At 50.4% G+C, this 21993-nt stretch overlaps 4 protein-coding genes across 9 annotated transcripts; 3 read left to right on the forward strand and 1 right to left on the reverse strand.

Moving 5' to 3' along the window:
- Positions 1–550: 550 nt before the first annotated feature.
- On the forward strand, positions 551–6944 carry LOC121598208. 2 transcript variants are annotated; one of them, XM_041924744.1, is made up of 10 exons: positions 551–881; positions 984–1188; positions 1259–2402; positions 2466–3454; positions 3520–5246; positions 5327–5441; positions 5881–6128; positions 6195–6291; positions 6374–6766; positions 6857–6944. In XM_041924744.1, exons 1-9 carry the CDS (start codon positions 772–774, stop codon positions 6722–6724), a joined length of 4986 nt encoding a protein of 1661 aa, XP_041780678.1. In that variant the 5' UTR covers positions 551–771; the 3' UTR covers positions 6725–6766; positions 6857–6944. The 2 variants fall into 2 exon arrangements, with proteins under 2 accessions (XP_041780678.1, XP_041780677.1); XM_041924743.1 differs by lacking the exon at positions 6857–6944 and having other exon boundaries at positions 6374–6850.
- Positions 6945–7038: 94 nt separating this feature from the next.
- Positions 7039–8709, forward strand: LOC121598211 (L-galactose dehydrogenase-like). Its single transcript, XM_041924750.1, has 3 exons — positions 7039–7556; positions 7616–8434; positions 8496–8709. The coding sequence occupies exons 1-3, from the start codon at positions 7426–7428 to the stop codon at positions 8590–8592; spliced, it is 1047 nt and encodes a 348-aa protein (XP_041780684.1). The 5' UTR covers positions 7039–7425; the 3' UTR covers positions 8593–8709.
- A 136-nt stretch (positions 8710–8845) lies between these two features.
- LOC121598212 (spermidine synthase) lies at positions 8846–10252 on the forward strand. Its single transcript, XM_041924753.1, has 3 exons — positions 8846–9082; positions 9193–9790; positions 9877–10252. The coding sequence occupies exons 1-3, from the start codon at positions 8955–8957 to the stop codon at positions 10012–10014; spliced, it is 864 nt and encodes a 287-aa protein (XP_041780687.1). The 5' UTR covers positions 8846–8954; the 3' UTR covers positions 10015–10252.
- On the reverse strand, positions 10236–21261 carry LOC121598209 (protein suppressor of sable). 5 transcript variants are annotated; one of them, XM_041924749.1, is made up of 5 exons: positions 19150–20077; positions 18231–18306; positions 16827–17712; positions 14889–16739; positions 10236–13145 (listed from the first exon to the last, which is right to left on the reverse strand). In XM_041924749.1, the coding sequence occupies exons 3-5, from the start codon at positions 17676–17678 to the stop codon at positions 11853–11855; spliced, it is 3996 nt and encodes a 1331-aa protein (XP_041780683.1). In that variant the 5' UTR covers positions 17679–17712; positions 18231–18306; positions 19150–20077; the 3' UTR covers positions 10236–11852. The 5 variants fall into 5 exon arrangements, with proteins under 5 accessions (XP_041780683.1, XP_041780681.1, XP_041780682.1 ...); XM_041924747.1 differs by lacking the exon at positions 19150–20077 and adding an exon at positions 18392–19109; XM_041924748.1 differs by lacking the exons at positions 18231–18306; positions 19150–20077 and adding an exon at positions 21171–21261.
- Positions 21262–21993: the final 732 nt, after the last annotated feature.

A 21993-nucleotide genomic window follows, 5' to 3' on the forward strand; every position in this document is an offset into this window, starting at 1 on the left:
TACTCATTCTTCAATTAACGAATCTAACTTGTGCAGCAGCAATGAGATTATTGCCGGCGTCCGTCTTTGACACTTTGACAAGAGCCACCTTGTACCGATGTCATGCATTAAAAAGCTATAAAGTTCCACCAAGTTCGGTACGCTTTCTTAACAAGCCTTCAAGTTCCATCATGAACCCTACACATAGTGCTAATCAGCCGCAAAGTTCCAAAAAGTACCATGTGCCTGTTAAAAAGCTCCTTAGTTCCGCAAAGTACCGTCTATCTCTTAATCAGCCACAAAGTACGACATCGGAACGATTTTTCGTTAAACAGCACTAAATCAGCTATAAAGTACGAGCTGGCTATTTGGGATGCAAATTTAAATTTAAATGATTTTCTTTGACGAGCAATTCTCGGAATCCATTCAACTGACATTTTCTACTTATTATGAACATTAAATTTTAACAGATAAAAAGTGCCAGGCAAACAAACGTGCATCAGCGCGATAAGTAACAAATGAGGTTAGAAATCCTTGAAACAGCATCCCAAGCGCCACAGATTAAGCTTAAACGAATGAAAAATCAAATATCTGTGATTTTCGGTAGGATAAATGGAAAATCGGTAGTTTCCATTTCCATTCCAAGTCCAAATTGTTGTTTGGGCAATGGCGCTCGGCGCCGAACCTTTTTGACAGCTCCGGTAGTTTGAAACCAACCGTCAAAACGTACGCGGTTTTTGTTTGTGGCCAAAGAACGCACTCGGCAAAAGTGAAACAAATTTCCGAAAAAAGATGGATTTAGATGACAAAAAGGAAAATATTCAACCCCTGCGTGGCGGTAGAAATGTGGAGCAGCTGGAGTACGCGTTTGTTTCGGCGGAGCAATGGGAAGAAGAGCGCAAGTAAGTTGTGCTTTGTTGCTCAGCCCACAAGCAGGCCATCCCAAAATGGAGAACAAAAAGGTGGTAAATGATGCGTCTGTTTCTCCTTCCGCTCTTAAACAGGGTACACGAGAAAGAAATCGATGGCTACGAAGGGAACGATCCGCTGCTGCCCTGGTACGAGTACTTCTTCTGGATGGAGCAAACGAATGTGAGCAACTTCAAGCCGGCCATCCAGGAGCAAGCGCTTCGCCGGTGTGTGCAGCTGTACGAGAACGATGCACGATACATGCAGGATCATCGTTTCATCAAACTGTGTATAAAATATGTAAGCAGTCAAAAACATCCCGTGCGTTTGCCTTGCATCTAACCCGCTTCTATTCTGTAACACAACACAGATCGATGCTCAACCGTCCCCGGTGGAGCTGTACAACGAGCTTTATCTGCGTGGGGTGGGCACGCTGTGCGCTGAGCTGTACATTGCCTGGGCGTACTATTACGACGCGGTCGACAACTTTGCCAAAACGGAGGAAGTCTTCCAGAAGGGGCTGCGGGCGGGCGCCGAACCAAAGGCCGAGCTGGAACAGGCCCACAAGCTGTTCGGCTTCTCCATGTCCCAACGGTTGCTGCACAAAGACGAGTGCAGCAAGCTCAAGTTCCAGACGTCCCTGAACGAGCGCCGCAGTGCACTGACCTCGCTGCGTACGTCGCGCAAGAAGTACGTGGGCAGCATCCGTACGGGGCTGGCGGTGAAATGCTACCAACCCGGCACCGTGAACCAGGAGAACGTTCCAAGAAACGTCGCAACGGGCAGCAGCAATGCCATCGTGTTCACCGATGACGCGGCCAGCGCCGAACCCGGCAGTTCCATCGTTCGCCCGTTTTCGAGCGTACACAACGAGCCGGAAAACATCATCGAAGCGGCACGGTTGGCCAAAACGAACCATGCACCATCCAGCTCGTTGCACAAAAAACCATTGTTCGGTTCGCATCAAGCACCATCGTTCGATATACCGGTGGATAAGGAAGAGTTTAAACCGATTCCCGTGCTGGTCGACAACGGTTCGCGTGGGGTCGTGCTGGGGCCACAGTTTTGCCGCCGAAACAAACCGCAAACACCGTTCGTGGTCGGTATTTGTGTGGGCGATCCGAAGGAACGGGCCATTCCGATGTACGACAAGATACGGCTGTACTGTCGGGCGAAGGAAGGAAAGGGTGAAGTTGGCGAAAGCCGGACGGAATACTCACCGGAGGAGTTGCGCGCGTATGGGTACTTTGTGCGCCGCGGGATCGAGAATCGGTTCACGCAGGAATGGGCGAAAGTGTGGGGCCGTGGGCATGAAGTTGGCATACGGCTGCATCCGCTGCACGTGGCAGAGGCAAAGTCGAACGAGTCGGGCGATGTTGGATTTGAAAATCCCACGCTGAGCGATGCAGATAAGAACATTCAAACGAAAATCACGGACATTTACTCAAACCCGGGCGAGGAGAAATCGATCGAAGAGCTGCTGGTGGAGCGGTGGTTGAAGGGGAAAATTAATAGTATGTAAAGCGAGTTCACGTTGCATAGAATATACATTAATTGAATTTTGTTTTTTTTTTTAGAGTGTATCGATCGACGCTATCAGGACGACATTGACCCGGTGGACATGGATGAAACGCACGTCGAGTCAAAACGTATCTCCATGGGCCCGGCCCGCTTCAGCATGGCACCGAGCGCATTTTCGGACGGTTCTTCCCAGCTGCGTGCTCGTAAATCAATGTTCCCTTCCCAACAACCCACCGGGGCTGTGGCAGCCTGCATTCAGGAGGAAACGGAAGAGCAACTCCGCAACAAAAGTGTAACAGCAAGCGAACAGCAATTTGCCCAGCTGGAACTTGGTACGCGTGGGACAAAGCGCCTGTCGAACGATGTGCTTGAGCATGAAGTTTGCAAAAAGGAAGACTCCACCCCAACGCCACTGAAAGCTGCGATCGTGAATGATCGTGCGGAGAAGAAGCAAGAGAACGAAGACAGCCCATCGACGGCACCGGTGGTCGCGTCGAAGAAAATTGAAATCTTTGTCGACGACAGCGATGAGAATGATGAGCGTGATGAGGAGATGGACCATTTTAAACCACCAAACGAAATGCCCCAGCAGCAGCAGCAACAGCAGCCACAGTCGTACTATCCGAATGATACCTGCTCGACGCAAATGTTTAATTTGTTCGTTAAAAACATTAGCACACCCGTTGCGCCGATGCGCAAGCAGGGCGGGGAGGGTTCGGCCACCGTCAGCACGGCCACAAAGCGGACGGTCGTGTTTACGGACGACGAGCATGAGGAGGAGGAGGAGGAGGAGCGTGAAATGGGTGCTCCCGGAGCGAGCGCTACGGCGCAAAAGGAGGCGACACCCGTTGCCATTCCGGGCGCCGTCATAAACGACGAAAATGCCGTCCCACTGGTGGACCATTCGACGCCACCATCCGTTTCGTCGGGCTGCAACAGCACGCAAAGCCACAAGCAGCTGTCGACGATCATGGAGCGGACGGAAACCAGCACGGCCTCATCGTCGACGGCGGGTGCCGTTACTAAATCGCCCGTTGATACGCAGGTAAATGTCAAAACTATCGCCTATTCGCGTTTGAGTTTCGTTCCTATAGTGTCCTTCCGTTTCAGGCCCACTCACCAGAGGATGTAAATGGCACTGCTTCACGCTTCCCCTCGGAATCGCTGTCCAAGGTTGTGTTCCGCGAGCCCGCAGCCGAGCAGCAGGTAAAGCAATCCGTCTTCACGCTACCCGGAGACGAGGCCAAAGGTGGCGGCTTTTGCATACACGTGGACAGTACGGAAACGATGGCAAACATTCCGCTGAAGCGGCTACCGGCGGAAACGATCGCCGTTCAGTCGGACGAAAAGGAAAATCAGCTCATTACACGTGCGACAGGCGCGGCACAGGGCGGCATTTTCCAACTGTCCGAAGAGCCAACCTTCAGCGGGTTTGGTTTTATGGCCACCGGTGGCACCAAGAACGTTTCCCACATGGTGCAGCGCGAGCTGGAGGCAAACTCGATCGCCTCGTTCCGGTTGGGCACGGAGCGTACGAACACGGTTTCGATTCAGCTGGTAAAGCCGCAGCGTACGATACCGGAACTCCTCGACACCCCACCATTGGTGCCACCCACCGCCTCCACTACTGTGTCCACTGAAAGTACGATCACTAGCAATGCAAGTACCGTGGTTGCTGCCGCCACCATCGAACAGAAAACAGAACAGTCGCAGCGAAAGAAGAATAATTCACTGCTCGATCTACTCGACACAACGTTCTCCCCCCGACCGGCACCCGGAAACGCCAGCAAATCAGGCGAGAGTGGCACAGCAACCCCCAAGGAGGAAGAAAAGCGCAAAGAATGTTCGTTCAATTTAAGCGATTTAATTAAATCACCGCAACCGACCAAAAACAAACCCGACGAGCGGGAAGACGGCATCACTGCCCTCGAGCCGATTGTCGCTCCGCCGCTACCACCCTGCCACGATCTCTCCCTGCTGCCGATGGCTCAGATAAAGGTTGAAAAATCGCTCAACATCGATGCAAGCCTTGCGCTGCCAAGTTTCCACTTTGCCGAAGCTGCACCTCAACCCCCTGTGCCAACGGTTCCCACCGCTCCCAAGGCCACCACTCCTGTGGGACGGATCGTGCTGGACGATTTCCCTTCCCCACTGCCACCGGCTGGCGCAGGCGAGCGTGTCTCGCTGGAAGACATCAACACGATGGCCTTCTCGCTCAACATTAACCACGCGGTCAATTCGACCATCATTCAGGAGGGGTTTAAAACACCCGCCAAACAGTGTCCTCTTCAGCCCGCCGCTCCCCAGCCGCAGCAATCCAAGTTTCGTATCGTTGACGTGCAGGGTGGCGTATCGAAACCAAGCGACTTTCTAATGCCACCACCACCGATGGCGCAAACCGGCAAGCAGCAGCAGCAGCAGCCTGCTTCCGTCCGCACTTCAAACGATCACGACGAAGATGCTGATGGCGATGTTTCTATCTATCATCCCCGTCCCGCCATCTCGCAGGATGCCGAACGGTGGGAGGAAATCGACGACGCGTTGGACGATCAGCAGAGCAACCAGTATCAGCACAAACCGATCGATATGGATGGGACGATGCAGCAGATCAACGCCCACCTGGTGCTGGACGATATCGATCCGTTCGAGCGGTCGCTGCTGGAAGCGTTCCTCGAGCGGGTTGACTTTCTCGGCTACATCGCCGAGCTGCCCACGTGCTTGATGGTGAACAAGGTGCAGCCGCTGCGGAAGGATGCGCTGGTCGAGATGGGGGAGGAGGGTGTGTCGTTCAAGGTGCAGCAAAAGATAGGCAAAGGCACTTACGGAACGATTTATTGGTGCGTTGGGCCAAGGAAGATGGGACATTTTGATTTGGAAGAGTTGATTAATGATGAATTGTTTGCGTGTTTCCTTTTAGTGCGACCGAAGAGCCATCGGGAAAGATGGTAGCCCTGAAGCAGGAACGGCCGGCAAACCTGTGGGAGTATTACATCTGTCTCGAGCTACGGAGTCGCATCGAAAATCCAGATATCGTAAGTGTGATGGCAGGCTTACGAAAACCCCTTAATGGTGTTGAGTTTCATGGATCTTTCGTTGAGATTCATTCATAAGAATGAAGTGATTCGAATCTCGAATCGACTCTCCAAAGATTCGTGAATCTCCAAGGATTTTTGAATCTCCAAAAATTCATGAATCTTTAGGGACTTATGAATCTCAAAAGATAAATCTTCAAGCTTACGCCAAGCTCGGTGATTATTTTTTATGATTTATGCATCTTTGTAAATGAATGTAAATGAATTTGCAAATGAAATGAATTCATGAATCTTTGAGAAACATGAAGCTTATAAGCTATAGCAACCGAGATTCAGATTCATTAAATCGTTTCAAAGATTCATTCAGACTCATGAATCTGAATCGGATTTACCCTTTAACATAACTGATCAATCACTTTTAAATATCGCTCCTCCTCAGCTCCCTGGCTTCATGCCGATAGATTATGCGATCATTGGCAACAATGCAAGCATTTTCGTGTCCCCCTACTCCCGCTACGGCAACATTCTGGATGTGTGCAATCTGGTGAACGGCGCGACGAACCGCAACATGGACGAATTCATCGCCATGATACTGAGCGCACAGATACTGTCGATCGTCGACCACCTGCACAGCTGCCAGATCATTCACGCGGACATTAAGCCGGACAATTTTCTGCTGATGGGCCCGTAAGTGGATGGAATAAGGAATGCTTTTTTTTTACTTTACGCTCAAATCGAAACGTTTTCTTACAGCATTGAGATGAACACAAAGATTCCCTGCGTGCAGCTGATCGACTTTGGTGTCAGCATCGACATGAAGCTCTTCCCGGAGGATGCCAAATTCAAGAAGGTAAGTGAGCCTTAAGCAGAACTTTCTCCCCTTATTACGGTAGAATAAGACACATTTTGTTCTTCCTTTCTGTCACCCGCAGGTAATCACAACGGACGGGTTCACGTGCATCGAAATGCTGGAGAACAAACACTGGACGTACCAGCCCGACCTGTACGGTGTGGCCGCCACCAGCCACGTGATGCTGTTCGGCAAGTACATGCAGGTGCAGAAGAGCATCGTCAACTGGAGCATCAAGACGGCGATGCCGCGCTACTTCAAGAAGGTGCTGTGGGAGAACTACTTCACCACGCTGCTGAACATCCGCGACTGCGAGCATCTGCCGAACCTGCAGCAGCTGCGGGCCGCCTTCCTGGAGGAGATCACCCTGCACGAGAAGTACATCCAGAGCAAGGTGGCCGAGTTCAACCATGTGCTAGCGACGTGCAAGTGAAGAGCACGTTTTTTTTGCGGGGAACGGGAGATAGATGCAAAGGTAGCAAAAGCAATGGCGAGCATAGAGAATGCCTTTTTTTACATATATCTACGGTATAGCAAATAATAACACATTTTAAGCTTTTTACAGTCAACAGTGCTAACCAATTATTCAAATCCGAAGAGTAGCAGTGGTAGTAACGGTTAAAGTGTTTGAATCGAAAACTGGTCCAAACGAATAACAAGTTGCCAGTCAGTCAAAATTCGTGTGTGGGTGTGTGTGCGTTTAACTACATTGTCAGAGGCAAAACAAAACACAAAGAAACCGATTGCCAACAAACACTGTTTACATCTTACAGAACCGGTTCCGAACAATAGAAACAAAATAAGAAAGAAATGTGCAAAGACACCCAAATGTGTAGGAAAAATATACATAAAATAGATATTATCACAATGAGATAACTGAAAGAGATGAAAGCTTGGCAATGTGAATCGAAAGGAGAAAGAGCCATCAGTATCGAATGTTTGACCATCAACCGCTATTGGCCGATCTTTAAATAATACCAATTAATGCTCTTATCGTTGGAATGTTGACAGACCAGAACAGCTTCTTCCTTATCTGACGAGAGTCAAATACTCCCTATTAGTGTGTGTGTTTCGTCTCGTGAGAAGTGATCAAACGTTTGCTACCTCAATTAGCTCGCCGAAATTGAAGTGAAAATGGACACTTTTGTGGAAAACTTTCACCTCAAGGAGTGCGTGGAACGGATGGAGTATTTACCCCTCGGGCGGACGGGTCTGAAGGTGTCCAAGGTATCGTTCGGCACCGGAACATTCAGTCAACTTTACGGGTAAGAAGATGGTTAATCTTTACTTTGTATATGAAATTTTAAACGTCCCTCATTTTCAGCAATCTCGACGAAGCGAAAGCACTGGAAGCGGTCAAGCATGCGGTCCAGCGGGGCATCAACTACATCGACACCGCCCCCTACTACGGCCAGGGACGGTCGGAGGAGGTACTGGGACGGGCGCTACGCGCCATCCCACGGGCGGCTTACTACGTGGCCACGAAAGTGAGCCGTTACGAGCGCGAGTACGACGGGATGTTCGACTACAGTGCGCAAAAGACGCGCCAGAGTGTCGAGCGAAGCTTGCAGCTGCTCGGGCTCGACTACCTCGATGTGGTGCAGATCCACGACGTCGAGTTCGCGCCCAACCTGGACATTGTGCTGAACGAAACGCTGCCGACGCTGGAAGCGCTGCGGGCGGAAGGGAAGCTACGCTTCATTGGCGTTTCGGCCTATCCGCTCGCTGTGTTGCGGGAAATCATAACGAAAGCGCCCGGCCGCTTCGATACGGTACTGTGCTACTGTCGCAACACACTGTTCGATGATTCGCTGGAGGAGTACATTCCCTTCTTTCGGGAGCATAAGATGGGCCTAATCTGCGCTTCCGGCCACGGGATGGGGCTGCTCACGAACGGTGGCCCACAGCCGTGGCATCCGGCCGATCGGCAGCTGAGGGAGGTGTGTGCGGAAGCGGCCGAGTACTGCAAACGGGAGGGCGTTGAGCTGGGCAAGCTGGCGATGCACCATGCGCTTCAAATGCCCGGCCCGGCAACGTTTCTGGCCGGCATGCAGACGCCCGAGCTGGTGCAGATCAATCTGGACGCTTACTTCGAGGGGCTGTCGGAGAAGGAGGCGGACGTTTTGGGCTATTTAAAGGAGCGGTATGTGGGAGAAACACGTCCGCAGCAGGGTCAGAATTTAATAAATTTCTTTATTTTGCAGAATTTTCCCAAAGGTGGAGAACAAACACTGGGAAGGCGTTGAGCTGCAGCAATACCGAGCCGCCATGAAGCAAGCGCAACTGGAGCCGAACATATGAGCCCCCCCCCCATCCAAGTCGGCAACGACGGCTGGAGTGATGTTTATCAGCAAAGGGGGTTTTTTTCTTCTATTTTCTTTCAAATAAACGTCAAATCGGGCACACCGCATGGAAAAGGGAGAGAAAGAGATGGAAACAAGAACAGATTCCGAAACGTCATCAAAGCCCGGACCGGGGGCGAAAGAATGCAGGCATGAAGAAGACAGCACTGGAGCAAAACGGTTTTGATTAACGTCGTCGCCGTCGCCAGTGAAGTCGGTAATTGCGTTGGCTGCTGGCTGCTGAACCGAACGTGCAACAAGTGTCTGTTTTCTTCGTGTGTTTGTGTTTGCCATCCAGAAGAGAGGAAGAGCGTCCCAGCCATGAACCCTTCCGAGTGGTTTTCCGAAATTTCCAACGAACTTTGGCCCGGCCAGTGCTTCTCGGTCAAGGTGAAGCAGGTGCTGCACGAGGAACGCTCCAAGTATCAAGACATCAAGATCATCCAGAGGTATGTGTGTATGTGGACGCGAGTTCCACGTTGCGTTTCGTACCTCCAAAAACATGTGCGTTTTTAGGACCATTTTCCCCCTTCTTTCCCATTGCTTCCTTCCTTCCCAGTGAATCGCACGGTGTGGTGCTGATACTGGACGGCATCATCCAGTGTACGGAGCGGGATGAGTTCGCTTATCAGGAGATGATCTCCTTTCTGCCGCTCTGCTGCCATCCGAACCCGCAGCGCGTCCTGATCGTGGGCGGCGGGGACGGCGGTGTGGCCCGCGAGGTCGCCAAACATCCGTCCGTGCTGGAGGTGCACCAGGTCGAGATCGACGAGCGGGTGGTGGAGCTCTCGAAACAGTACCTCCCGTTCATGGCGTGCGGGTTCGAGTCGCCCAAGCTGAAGCTCACGATCGGCGACGGGTTCGAGTACATGAAGCAGCACGAGGGTGCGTTCGACGTGATCATCACGGACAGTAGCGATCCGATCGGGCCGGCCGAGTCGCTGTTCCGCGAGTCGTACTTTGAGCTGGTGAAGCGGGCGCTCAAGCCGAACGGCATCATCTGCTCGCAGGGCGGCAGCTTCTGGCTGGATGCGGGGCACGTGCGCGAAACGCTCGACTACTGCCGGAAGCATTTCCCGCGCGTCACGTACGGGCTGGCCGCGGTGCCGAGCTACCCGACCGGCCAGATCGGGTTCTTCATCGCCAGCCTCAATCCGGTAAGTGGTGGTGGAGCTGTGGAGATTGCACTCAAACTGCGCCGATAGTTTTATTAACGCGAGAAAATGTGTGTATGCACGCGCAGGAGACGGAGTTCAGGGAACCGGCGCGCCAATTCGAGGACGCAGAGATCGACCAGCTGGGACTGCGATACTACACGACCGACGTGCATCGGGCGGCCTTCACGCTGCCCAGGTTTGCGGCCAAAGCGCTCAACCCGTAAAAGCAATAGCTTCCCCTCGTCCGTTTTGCTTCTGGAGGGATGTCAAAGACTCACCAACGCCACAAACGCGCCACAATTGTACAACGAGCGATAAGCATTTTTTATATAGCGATGCAGAAGAGGTAATTCTTTTTAAAGTCAATGCCAAGAATCTGTTTCTTTCTGTTATTTCTCTCTTTCTCTATTTCTGCCAAAATAAATGTTATTGCATCATGTCCACATTTTTATATCAAAACAATTAAGTTCTTTTGTTTTTGAATGTTTTGTTTTATTGTACAGTACACCTTAGTTGTAGGTAGCTTATTATTCACAATTTTATACAGTGTGCGCGCGCGACTACCCTGTCTTACTTTCTCAAAGGAAAAATCCACTTCGCAGGATTTAAACAAAACTAAAATACAACTAACAACCCTACACTGACTAGAAGGACGATTGACGATGGACAGAAAAGTAGGCCGTTTGAAGACAATATTACCGAAAACGCGCGCGCTTTAATCAGCACCATTCTTACTACCCCCAAGGGTTGCCAAGGGTCACACACAATGTTAATGTGGTGGGGGGAAGCACGCCAACTATGCCACCAGTGCCTCCCGCCTTCGAAAGAAGATGATCTTTTAAACCCCTTTTCCGGGTGGGACAGCGGGCTGATTTGGCACGATTTTTTATTTGAAGATGTTTCTCTGATAACGCACTTTTGCTTGTCCGTTAAGTGTGGTCCCTTTCTGGTGTAGGGGATTGAATAAAAAAAAAAAACGAATGAGATTTTCGAATGTGGGAATGTAAAGAAGATTCCTGCACAAAACAGTCTCTCTCTTTCTCTCTCTCTCTCTCTTACACAATTGCTTGTTGCTTTTCTGCGTGTGTGTGTGTGTCGAAAGTTAATTAAAACTTTCACACACAAAAAAACGCGCAAGGAAGCACATAAGTATGATGCATATAAATACGTTTTAATAGGGCTGTCTTGCTTCCAAAAACACACAAGTGTTTGTGTTTGTGAAAGAGTTTTGTTGTGTACAGAGTAAAAATAAAAAGAGAACATATTTTTAACCCAAAAAATACAATTATCATTTGCGTGTAAATACGTCGTCCTGTCCGTGTGCTGCTGTTTACTGCTGTTTAGCACGATTTAACAATACAGATAAAACGTGATTTTTTAACTGTCCCTTCTTTTAAAATTTGACCTAAACCTTTCTCTCTCTCTCTCTCTAGCTCGATCGTCAAACAGAAACAAGCATAATTGTTTAATGATAGAGTAAAATGAATTTAACCGCTAGTGGAGCTCTCTCGGTGTCCCTCCAAAACACACCACGATCTGGCTTTTGGAGGGTGAGAGATGTTTTGCAACAACCTGCGTACCCCCGCGCGTGTGTGTGTGTACCACGAAAAGTTTGATAATTTATTTTCCATTTTAAGTATATAGGAGGAAAACCAACACTCTCTCTACACACTGCGGCAGAGACGAACTGTGTGTGATGAAACAGCGTTTTGCTTATTATAACAATCCTATATTACTTTCTCTTTTTCTCTCTCCATCTGTCTCTCTTCTACGTTTCATACAAATCTCTTGTTCATCCATCGATGCGCGTGTGTCGCCTTCTGTGTGTATTCAGCTGAGTAAGTCTTCTTGGGGGAGTTAGCAACAAATCGGCAACAATGCGCTTGTTCCTCCGTCTCCACCACAGGGCGGTTTTGCACAGGGGGCGCGGGCACTGGGCAATAAAGCTCTTCTAAAAAAGGATCCTTGCTCTCTCATTTGCTGTCTTTCTCTTCCTCCTCTCTTATTGCTTCTTCGTTCGTCTTTCGTTCTCTTTGGAAGGCGAGTGTTTGTGGGTGTGGATTCACTTTTTCCGATCCATGCGCCGATTGTTGTTGCAATTGTTTCGCCGATTGTTGTTACCCGGACCGCCACCATTCCCATTGTTGCCACCACCGCCACCACCACCACCACCCATCATCTGTGGCCCACCGCCACCATTATTCCACCGATCATTGTTGTTGCGGAAGTTGTGCCCGATGCGGTTGTTGTTGCGCATGTTGCGCATGTTGTTGCCTCCGCCTCCGCCACCGCCTCCATTGCCCTGCACCCACAGTGGCAGTGGACCATTGTTACCTCCTCCTCCACCTCCTCCACCACCTCCTCCACCGTCACCATCACCGTGCCGGTTCACATTGCCCATCGCAAGGAACTGCTCGAACGGCATGTTGGGCGAAACGCCCAACAGCCCCGGCCGGATCGAGGGAGGCAATCCCCCGCCGCCACCACGATGCTGAGGCTCCTGGTCGAAGGGACCGTTCGGGCCGTGAAACATCCCAGGGCCGTTCGGCTGTTGGTGGGGCAGACCACCACCACCACCACCACCACCACCATTGCCGCCGCCGACGCCACCCCCAGTCGGAGGCAGTACAACGCCGAGCGGCGGTGGCACGTGCACCGGTATCGGCAGCATCGGGGGTGGAATGTTGGGCGGCGGGAGGGCCGGCGGCGGCATGTTCGGTACGACCGGTACCTCGCAGAACTTGACCGAATCGTCCACGAACACGTTCAGGTAGGTGAGGATCTGCTGCAGCATCCCGTTGCCGCCGAGAAACTGCATAAACTCGCTCAGCTGCTCGGGCGTCCGGTCGGAGTTGTGGTACTTGCGCATCTCGGACGACAGGATGGCCAGCTGCTGGTTCACCATGATCTTGTGCTTCGAGCCGAGGTCCTTGTACCAGGGCGACTTTTGCAGGATCGCCTGCACGTCGATCTGGGGCGTCGGGTGGTTATGGTTGGTGCCGCTGCCCGCAGCCGCCACACTCTTGGCGGCCGATTCCTGCTGCATTTCAGCGTGCCGCTTGCGCGGATCTACCCGTCGCCCACCGCTTACTACGGGGGGTGGTGCGGGTTTACTGGCCGGTTGCGACGGTGCAGCGGTAGCGTGCACCGACGGCGAGCTGCCGTACAGTGGCGAAGCGTTCGGGGTGGGATCGGGCGATTTAATGCCATCGCTGGTGTCGCTCGCCCGATCCTCATCATCGTCGCTTGCCAGCCCGAACAGACGCCTTAGCCGGGGGTCCTTCGTGCTGACCGGGCGAACCATCGAACGTCTTAGCGCGCCATAGTTTGGCTTCGGCACATCGACCATGTAGACCTGGCGGGAGGGAAGAATCGAGATCAGAAATCAGAGGGGGGTCGTTTCGTTTTTACGAAAGAGGAGCGTAGTGTAGGGCTTTTCAAGACAGTTTCAAATGTAAAAATTGTTATTGATCGGGTGCAAGATGTTAATCCACATCCAGTTGATATTTAATGTCCATCAAACTATTTTGTTGTTTCATCAGCATGATTTTCAACACTTCTATGGTCTATTGCCATTTGTGATGGGAGCTCGGAGTCGGACCTATCCGATTCCGATTCCGTGTTCAGAATCAATTCCGGAGTCGATTCCGGAGCCGATTCCGGAGCCGATTCAGAATCGGATCCGGAATCAGAATCGCCTTGTGAATCGCAATTTGCGGTAACCGAATCTGAATTGAATCCAGAATTGAAATTAGCTTCGAAATGAGAATCAGTTTTTGAATTGAAGTAAAAAGTTTCGGAAGCGAAATCCGTCCGGGAATCGCCATGAGAATGGATCGTGTACAAGTAAATTTTGATTTTTACGGCTATCAATACGTAGCATTGATTGGATCTAAACGTCTATTCTTATGAGGATGCCGAAACCGACTCGATTTCTGATTTCGGAGCCTATTCCGATTCCGAAACCGATGCTGATTTCGGAACCGCTTCCGGAGGCAATTCTGGACCCGATTTTGAAACCAATTCCGGAAACTGATTCTGGACCTACTATCCGGAATCGATTCCAGAAAACTTCGAAGCTAGCCGGAATCGATTCCGACGTAAAATTCATTTTTCCCATCACTAATTGCCATCATTTTTCCCCCCCGGGGACTTGAAGCCTGAGATGCGGATCAAGATTTGTACAAGATATTTCAAACTAATATTATATGCATTTTGATGTTTTTTACAGTGGTTTCCGGATCAATTTTTAGTGTCTACAACATGAGATATTTTTGCTTGTGAGATGTTTTTCAACTGATCTCATCACATTGTGCAGGGGTTTCCAAGTTAGTTTCGAATGTAAACATTGTTATTTATAACGGGCAAAATGTAATTACACATCCGATCGGACATTTCATTTCCATCATAATTATTTTTAATGCCTTCAGCATGATTTTCAACACATCACAAAGAGCAGTCAAGCTCATTCCAGAGCTTGAGACGTGTTGAAAATCATGCTGGGGAAATTAAACATTATGGAGATGGGGGACTGAAATATCAGATTGATGTGGATTAACATGCTGCACGCGGTGAATAACAACATTTACTATCGAAAGTAACTTAGAAAACCCTGTAAAGATTAATTTCTTCCGCATGATTTTCAACACGCCTCCAACTGGATTGAGTTTGACCAATTAGAGCCAGCTTTTGAAAAACATCTTGCAGGCGGGGAATATTGTTGTACACATTCGAATGTGACTTGGAAAACCCTGTAATCAGATTTTTGCTTTACACGGCACATTAAACTAAAGCTAAACCTTCATCTTTTTCCAATTGGTACGCTTTTGTTATAAAAATGCCTCAACATACATGTAATAATGATTTTTTATGATGCTGTACAAATCTTGATGAGATGCGGCTTCAAAACCCCTCTGGTGAAAAAACGATGGAAATACCTCTTTGAAGTGTTGAAAATCATGGTTAGGAAATTAAAAATTATTATCATGAAAATGAAATATATCAGAGTGATGTAGAATAACTTCTTGAACGTGGTGAGAAACAATATTTTACATTCGAAAATGGCTTGGCATTCGAACAGTGTACTTGTGTTACCTACCTTGTAGTGAATCGGTGCATGCGAACCGATCGACCCATCGATCTCCGTAGCCGGCACGTAGTTGGCCATCATCGATTTGAACGGGAAGCCCAGCTCGCTCGTTGCTTCGCGCCCGGCAGTCGTCGCCGAGTAAGGATCGTCAATATCCAACGGAAGTGAACCGTATCGGAACGGTGCCGACGACGACGACAATGACGTCACGGGGGAATGTCGTCCACCCCCGTCCGACGGTGATGAGGCGCCGGCATCGGAATCGCACCAATCGTAGATCGAGGTACCGCCGAGTCGCTTGGTCGCGGTGACTGACTTGGCGGACGCTTTCGCCGTCGTCGATTGTTGCGAAGAAGCTCCAAAGCTTTGGGCAACCCCACCAGCACTCTGGGTCGAGTCCGCCATCGAGGGTGTCCAAATGTCGGTCAGTGCGTCCTCCTTTGCGACCGGTGACGGCGATCGATGCGAACGGGGCGACTCACCGCTTGACAGCTGGGCCAAACTCTTGTCCACCGCGGTGCTGCCAAACTTCAGTATGTCCCCGAGCCCCTGGGCGTAGTCAATCTTGGGCGGTATCAGCGGCGGAAGCAGAAGTTCTTCCTCCTTTCCAGCCCCACCAACCTCGTCGGATTGCTTCTCCTCGCTCTCATCAGACTGCTTCTTCTTGTCCTCCTCCTCCTCCTCTTCTTCCTCTTCCGCGATGTTGATCTTGAGATGGTTCTCATCATCGTCATCGTCATCGTCGTCCTCGGGCGGGTCGTTCAGCAGGCTGCTCGCCGTGGCGACCGCATCCAGGTCCTCCTCGTCCAGATTCGAGTCTTTGATGTACTGCGAGTAGTCGACGGTGGGCGGCTTCGGAAGCACCAGACCGGGCAGGACGATGCTTGCGGCGGTCTCGTTGTTGGGTGGGGGCGCCACCGGCTGCTGCTGCTGCTGCTGCTCACCACCCATTGGAAGCACACGCATGTCAACGTCCTTGCTGCTCTGTTCGTTGCTATGGCTACCGAGGAGCGACTCTGCCACGCCCGGCAGTGTGCGCAGGTCGAGATCCTTTGGCTTTTCTGCCGGAGCTGGCGGAGGGGCTGGCGCTGGTGCTGGGGCCGGGGCCGGTGCCGGCGGTTCACGCGGTCGTCTCCGTTCGTTGGCGACCGCCTGCCGGTGCGCATTGAGAGCGCGCACCTGCAGATCGTGAATTTGCGTAATGCTCAGCCCAAGCTCGTTCAGCTGCGCCACCGTCAGCTGGCTAATTTCGTCCAGCGTCCGTATGCCCATCTGCTCGAGATCGTTGATCTGGGCCGCCGTAATGACGCCGGCCAGCTGCATCGTCATATTGCCCCCACAGTCACCACCATCGTGCGGCGGTTCTCCGTCGCTCGAGCGGCCGCCCTCCTCCCAGCGGGACGACCGGCGGGAAGAACCGTGCTTGGGGCTGTGCATGTGTCCACCGCCACCTCCCCCTCCTCCCGGGACGACATCCAACAGGGAAGGGATTTTCGAATCGTGGTGCTTTCCACCACCACCACCACCACCACCACCGCCGTACCGCTCCTGTAGCTTCCGGTGCGTCGCGTTCAGCATGCCGATCGCGCTGTCCCGGCTGATGCGCTGGAAGCTACCCAGGATTTCCTGCGGCGCCGTCTCGAGATGCTTCAGCAGGATGGCGCGCAGATCGTCCGCCAGCGGTTCGCCGTGGCTAAACAGACACTTGTCCTTCTCCTTGCACTTCATGCCCAGGTAGTAGTACTTGCACGGGAAGTCCTTGTGCATGTACAGACACTTTTCCCGCTTCGCGCAACAGTCCATCAGGTAGAACTTGCACAGCTCCATCTTGCGCGGTCCCGTCGGGCGATGCTTCTCGTCCTGCAATGAGGAGGGGGGGGGGGGGTGGATGAAAGAGAAGATCCGTCAGTCAAGTCGGTCCACCCTCAAGGTCATCGAAATACTTACATCCGAATCGTCCCGCTTGCGCTTCCGGCCGTCCCGGTTCGATTTGCCATTGTTGTTGCCCCGCCCCGGGCGCGACTGTTTCCGCTTCTTCCGGTTGTACTCCCGCTCTCGCTCCCGTTCCCGCTCTCGCTCCCGATCACGCTCCCTCTGCTGTTGGTGCTGGTCCCCCCGGGGGCGACGGTAGTGCCCGCCGTCCCGATCGCGCCCGCCCGCCGACTCGTCCGACGAGTAGTGAGTATCGTCCGCCTCCGAATCGGACCGTCCCGAATCGGCGGCCCCTCCACCACCACTCCTTCCCATTATGGCTTGCTGTGGGCTGCTGCCCCGCACGTTGAGCATTTCATTCTCCAGATCGACATCGTCCTCGTCCCCGTCCGGATCGAACCGGGCCTGCTTTCCACCCTGCTGCTGCTGCTGCTGCTGCTGTTCGCTTCGGTTCGCCCGCTTACGCTTGCGCGACTTCCGGCTGGACGGTGTGTGGCCGACGGTATCGTCTTTTTCGTGCCCGTGCGGCACGGACGAGGGCATCGGGGGCTGCACGCCGTCCCGTATCAGTGCGTTCGCGATCGATTGCTCCACCTTCATCGTCCAGTCGTCCACGACCGGGGCGGGCTTTTTGGAGGAGCGCTGCTGCGGTGATTGTTGCTGCTGCTGCTGCGATGGCTTTGCATTCGTTTTCCCTTCACCATCGCTACCGACGGAGGGATGGTGGTGGTCGCCCGCCTCGTACTCCATGTAGTCGACCGGTTTGGGCGGCATCAGCGGTGGATCATCCGGGCGCCGTACCGCCACCACCTCATCCTCCTCGTCATCCTCGATCTCGCCGTCCTCCAGATCTTCCGGATCGCTCATGTTTCACTTGTTTTGCTTTCGCTTTTTTTTTAATCTAACCGAAAGAGAAAGAGGCAAATGGGAGGGAAATTTGTAAAAAAATTGTGTCATGTGGATGGTGGGGGACAAAAACTACATAATAACATCTAACATCAAGGGAACATATTGCTGTGGCACCACAATGCGGAGCGGGTGAATCATGATAATTTCTATACAATCACAACAGTCATTACGTGTCTCTCTTCTTCTTTTCCCACTAAACTGTAATGGCCCGACTCGGCCAGCCCTATTACTACTGCGCTATTTATCGCAATGTGGCGCGTTAAATTGATACATTAACCGCTGCGTAAACAACATATTTCATTCAACATCATAGCATTATCATCATCATCATCATCATCATCGACATCATCATATTCATTGGATCATTCCCGGGACGGGCTGCTGAGTGGTGTGCATTTTCATGTAAGGCAGTGGAGTGGGAGTCATTTTCCTCCACACCTTCCTCCACACAGCCCTAAACACAACAGAGCAACTGGCTAAAGAGGAAAAAAAAGGGGGGAAATGTCATACATGGGACACTCTGGATGGTGTTTGGAAGATTGTTTCCATTCAGCGGGCGCTAAACCAACATTTTGCTTGCGTTAAGCTGAAAATAAAGTGTCAAATAGATGAGATTAGGTGAGATGTTTCGCCGAATGATTGAGTCATGATTTGAGTCAAAAACTTATTACCACAGACTAATAAGGGGTTTTTACATTTACACTGTGTGTGGGGTTTTTTTTTCTTCTCTCGTAACCGATGGTGTGCGGGTGTGGGGCTGCGGTGAGAAGGAACTTTCTATTTTTGTTTTCTTTACTACAACATCAAGACCGTACCCGGGATGTATTGACAAAGCATGCACTTTTACTGCGCCTTCTGCTCTGAAAGGCGCAAGAGAACATATGTAATAATGTTCTAGATTTTTTTTTTCTTCCTTTTTTCCAATTAAATGTTCGTTAGTGTGCGTGTGCAGCACTACTCTACGGAGCCCGCACAAAGAGGGGAAAAAATGAACACGCGCTTGGACGGAGCGAGAGAGAGGGAGAGAGAGAGCGCGCGCGCGTGTGTGTGAGAGCAAGAGAGAGCGCGTGTTCATTTCTAAAAATAGCTTAAAAATTGGGTTGTTAACAGCGCGCGTCACACACCAATGCATTCGCAAGAAGGAAACAAAAATGGAAAAAAGAGGGACACCGCTTTTGGAAAAAGCATGGTAGAGCCGATTAGTCAACGAAAAAAAAAAACAAGTAATGGAAAAGTACTCCAAATGGTGCGTCATGTCCCCCATATGGAGGTGTAGCGATAAACACCACCACCAGCAACAAACAGCAGGTGGATATAAATAATTTCACTGATATTATCGACACGTGAAGCTCTCTACGTATAAAAAATAACCTGAATGGGAGGGACGGGGTGTGATGGGGTTTTAGATAAAAATTGGTTAGATAATTACATGCTATTACTGATTTACACTGGTTTTGTTCTGCAATCAAACAACAGTAAAGAGAGAAGACCAAAAAAACGCCTTTTTCCAAGCTTAGGCACGGATGCACACGGCCGTGCACGCCGTTTGCTCTCTCGTGAACTACTACGTGAAGCGACGGTGAATGTGTGTTGATTCCGTTTGCACGTATGTACGAGCGAAAGGGACCGACGGACGGGGGAGAGCGAGAGTTTCTCCACACATCATCACACTGTTTCGCACACACACTGCTGCTACTACTACTACTACTGCGCGGCGCCTGTGGGTACTTTTCGCGTTAGCGACGTTATTGCAATGACCGATGCCTTCAATACACTGACACGTACAGACGCGCGCGCGCACACACAATTACATGAGGCAATCAAAAGGTGGGGTGTGTGTGTGTGTGTGTGCGTGTTTCATGGCCCTACTGCCGTCGTCTGGCTGTTGCTCTATCTCGCTCTTGCCTATTGCGTTTCTTACAACGGCCTGCGCGCTTCTCGGAAATTAAGATGGCGACTACCTGACACAAAGCCGAGTTTACAATTCGTTTCTCGAAAGTCGTCTCTCCAGTAGCCACAGAATGACCATACAAATATTCTATCCCTCTCGTTCCCTTTCTCTGGCTATCTACCTGTCTGTGCTCCGCTAATGCTATCTCGCTCTAGTGCACTGGGAAAGGGGCCTTTTGCGGATGATGGGGCAACAAAGAGAGCTTTAAGGAAGGCAATTAAAGAATCCTCCATCAATGAATTTTACTGCACACAAAAAAAAAACTAAAATATGATGAGCCAAAATTTTATGAGAACACCTAATTTGTGCGAATTTAAACAGAAACTTTTATCACTTTTTAACCAGCACCCTTTTCTTCATTTTGCGTCTTTTCTTTTGCCTTTCGTCTTGTGTACCTTTTTCTTCCTGTAGCTGAAATGGCGTTTTTTACCTGTTTTACCTGGAACGGTGTGTTCCGAGAAGCTGTTTAAAAATTAAAGAACCCACAAAGAGGTTAGCGCCCATACAAGCCAATTGATTATGCCAACTCGTGATGGATAATAAAAACCACCTGGTGGTGTCACAGGTGCCAAAAAAACAGCCAAATTTTGAGACCGTAAAAAGCGACAAAGTCACACGCCCAAGAATCTACGCACATACACACTCATACACACACACGTACACATACGTACACACGATTGCCCGTGGCCCATTTGAGCAAATGCTCCAGATAAGCAGCCAATGGATGTGGAATTACCATTTGGAGGAAATGAAATTTCACATCCATTGTGAAGGGCGCTGGGTTGTGTGTCGTCGCCCTCGTTGGCCCTTACCCTTCACACCACATGCCACTCTCACGAAGTGAAAGTGTGTGTGTGTGTGTGTGTGTGGAAAGAAGGCCAAAACGAGGCTAATGATTGCTACTACTTGACGGGTTTTGTGTTGCAGATTTCCCTGCGGTTGAAATATACCGTATTTTCAGTTCAGTTTTCGCTCAAACGCGCTTCCCGTGGTGGCCCTCGGTGGAGATGATGCTGCACACTTTTTCTTGACCGAGCCAAATTGCTCAAACTCTTCATGAGATAGAGGGAGCGGTTGTCCTCCCTCCCTATCTCTCTCTCTTTCGCTTTTGGGTTGACCGGATGATGGGGCGTTGGCTGGTTGTGTTCCGATATTATTATTTTTTTTGCTGACGTCGCCGTCCTACGTCGTTGTCGCCTGTTTCTGATATGCTTTGATTTTCGCAGCGAAAGTTCAGTTCATTTGCAACATGGCGCGTGTGGCGGCGACGGCGGCCACCGTATTTAATTACCGTTCATCGGTCATTTGGTACGGTGGGACGGAGGCTGAGAAAAAGGCGTCGGGCGGGCGGCTTTAACAAATCGATTAACAATCGAAGGAAAGGAATACGCTTGTTTGGGACAGTGTACGGAAGGAGAACGACTTTGCTTGCTTTGGTGTGCGCTACGACGACCGCATTTGTTTCAAACAGTAATATTTTTTTGTGCCGAACTACCAACCTCGCTGGGGCGAGTTCACGGAAAAACGATGCTCTTTGTCTGAGAAATTCTTTTAAAATGAAGCAGGCCGAGCTCTGGGCTGGGTTGGAGTTGGCATTCGGCGAGAAATGGCGATGTTGCAAAGAATGCAGCGGAGCAAAAGAGACAACGATAGAGAATGAGCTATTGCTGTCTCGCTTTTTCTAACGCGTTTTATCGCCACAAGGAGGGAACAGAAAAGGGCACTTCAGCACGAGAGTTATAAACGCTCTACGAGGAGCAAGAAAATTAATGTCAAGCAAGCGGCCCGCTGCGGCCGATTTGAACGGACCGTTGCACTGTGTAGGAAGTTGGTTTTTGTGAGCAATTTAAACGCAAAAAATGCTCGGATGTTGTGTTTTCTTTTATTCTGTTTTCTGTGATATAAAAATCAACGTTTAAAAGTGAACACAATGAGCAATGCATTTTGTGAATAAATATTATGAGCGCAAAAGTTTTCCGAAGGAAATAGAGATTATATCACCGACAAACCGACGTGACACTGGCGTTACAAAAGTGTCCCACACGAAAGTACTGTCATTTACCAGTGAGGCGAACACTTCTGTCAAAGTAAGCTCTGTTCGCTGCTGCTTCGATGTAAACAACTTTTCTAAATACAAATGGCGAAGGAAGTGTGAGGCAAGATTTTGTGAGAATTATTGGACAAAACACCCAGGAAAATCATTTTATAAGTTTCTAAATCAATGCAAAAGATGTGAGAAGTACATAAAACAATACGCATTGGAATTTGCGAAGAAAAACAAAAAAGGGATTTAGCAGTTTCTTCTCTGTGTCAGTGTAGTAA

The sequence above is a fragment of the Anopheles merus genome, chromosome 3L, assembly GCF_017562075.2.
Source record: "Anopheles merus strain MAF chromosome 3L, AmerM5.1, whole genome shotgun sequence".
NCBI classification, from domain to species: domain Eukaryota; kingdom Metazoa; phylum Arthropoda; class Insecta; order Diptera; family Culicidae; genus Anopheles; species Anopheles merus.

What these genes read in the sequence shown, in the direction of transcription:
- LOC121598208 (XM_041924744.1), top strand. Translation starts at nt 772, where the DNA reads ATGGATTTAGATGACAAAAAGGAAAATATTCAACCCCTGCGTGGCGGT. An exon ending in ACTTACGGAACGATTTATTG is followed by an intron (nt 5,247 to 5,326) that starts GTGCGTTGGGCC and finishes GTTTCCTTTTAG; the next exon opens with TGCGACCGAAGAGCCATCGG. An exon ending in AGGATGCCAAATTCAAGAAG is followed by an intron (nt 6,292 to 6,373) that starts GTAAGTGAGCCT and finishes TGTCACCCGCAG; the next exon opens with GTAATCACAACGGACGGGTT.
- LOC121598211 (XM_041924750.1), top strand. Translation starts at nt 7,426, where the DNA reads ATGGACACTTTTGTGGAAAACTTTCACCTCAAGGAGTGCGTGGAACGG. An exon ending in ACATTCAGTCAACTTTACGG is followed by an intron (nt 7,557 to 7,615) that starts GTAAGAAGATGG and finishes CCTCATTTTCAG; the next exon opens with CAATCTCGACGAAGCGAAAG. An exon ending in TTGGGCTATTTAAAGGAGCG is followed by an intron (nt 8,435 to 8,495) that starts GTATGTGGGAGA and finishes TTTATTTTGCAG; the next exon opens with AATTTTCCCAAAGGTGGAGA.
- LOC121598212 (XM_041924753.1), top strand. Translation starts at nt 8,955, where the DNA reads ATGAACCCTTCCGAGTGGTTTTCCGAAATTTCCAACGAACTTTGGCCC. An exon ending in GACATCAAGATCATCCAGAG is followed by an intron (nt 9,083 to 9,192) that starts GTATGTGTGTAT and finishes CTTCCTTCCCAG; the next exon opens with TGAATCGCACGGTGTGGTGC. An exon ending in TCATCGCCAGCCTCAATCCG is followed by an intron (nt 9,791 to 9,876) that starts GTAAGTGGTGGT and finishes ATGCACGCGCAG; the next exon opens with GAGACGGAGTTCAGGGAACC.
- LOC121598209 (XM_041924748.1), bottom strand. Translation starts at nt 17,678, where the DNA reads ATGAGCGATCCGGAAGATCTGGAGGACGGCGAGATCGAGGATGACGAG. An exon ending in GCAAGCGGGACGATTCGGAT is followed by an intron (nt 16,740 to 16,826) that starts GTAAGTATTTCG and finishes TCCTCATTGCAG; the next exon opens with GACGAGAAGCATCGCCCGAC. An exon ending in ATGCACCGATTCACTACAAG is followed by an intron (nt 13,146 to 14,888) that starts GTAGGTAACACA and finishes CCCTCCCGCCAG; the next exon opens with GTCTACATGGTCGATGTGCC.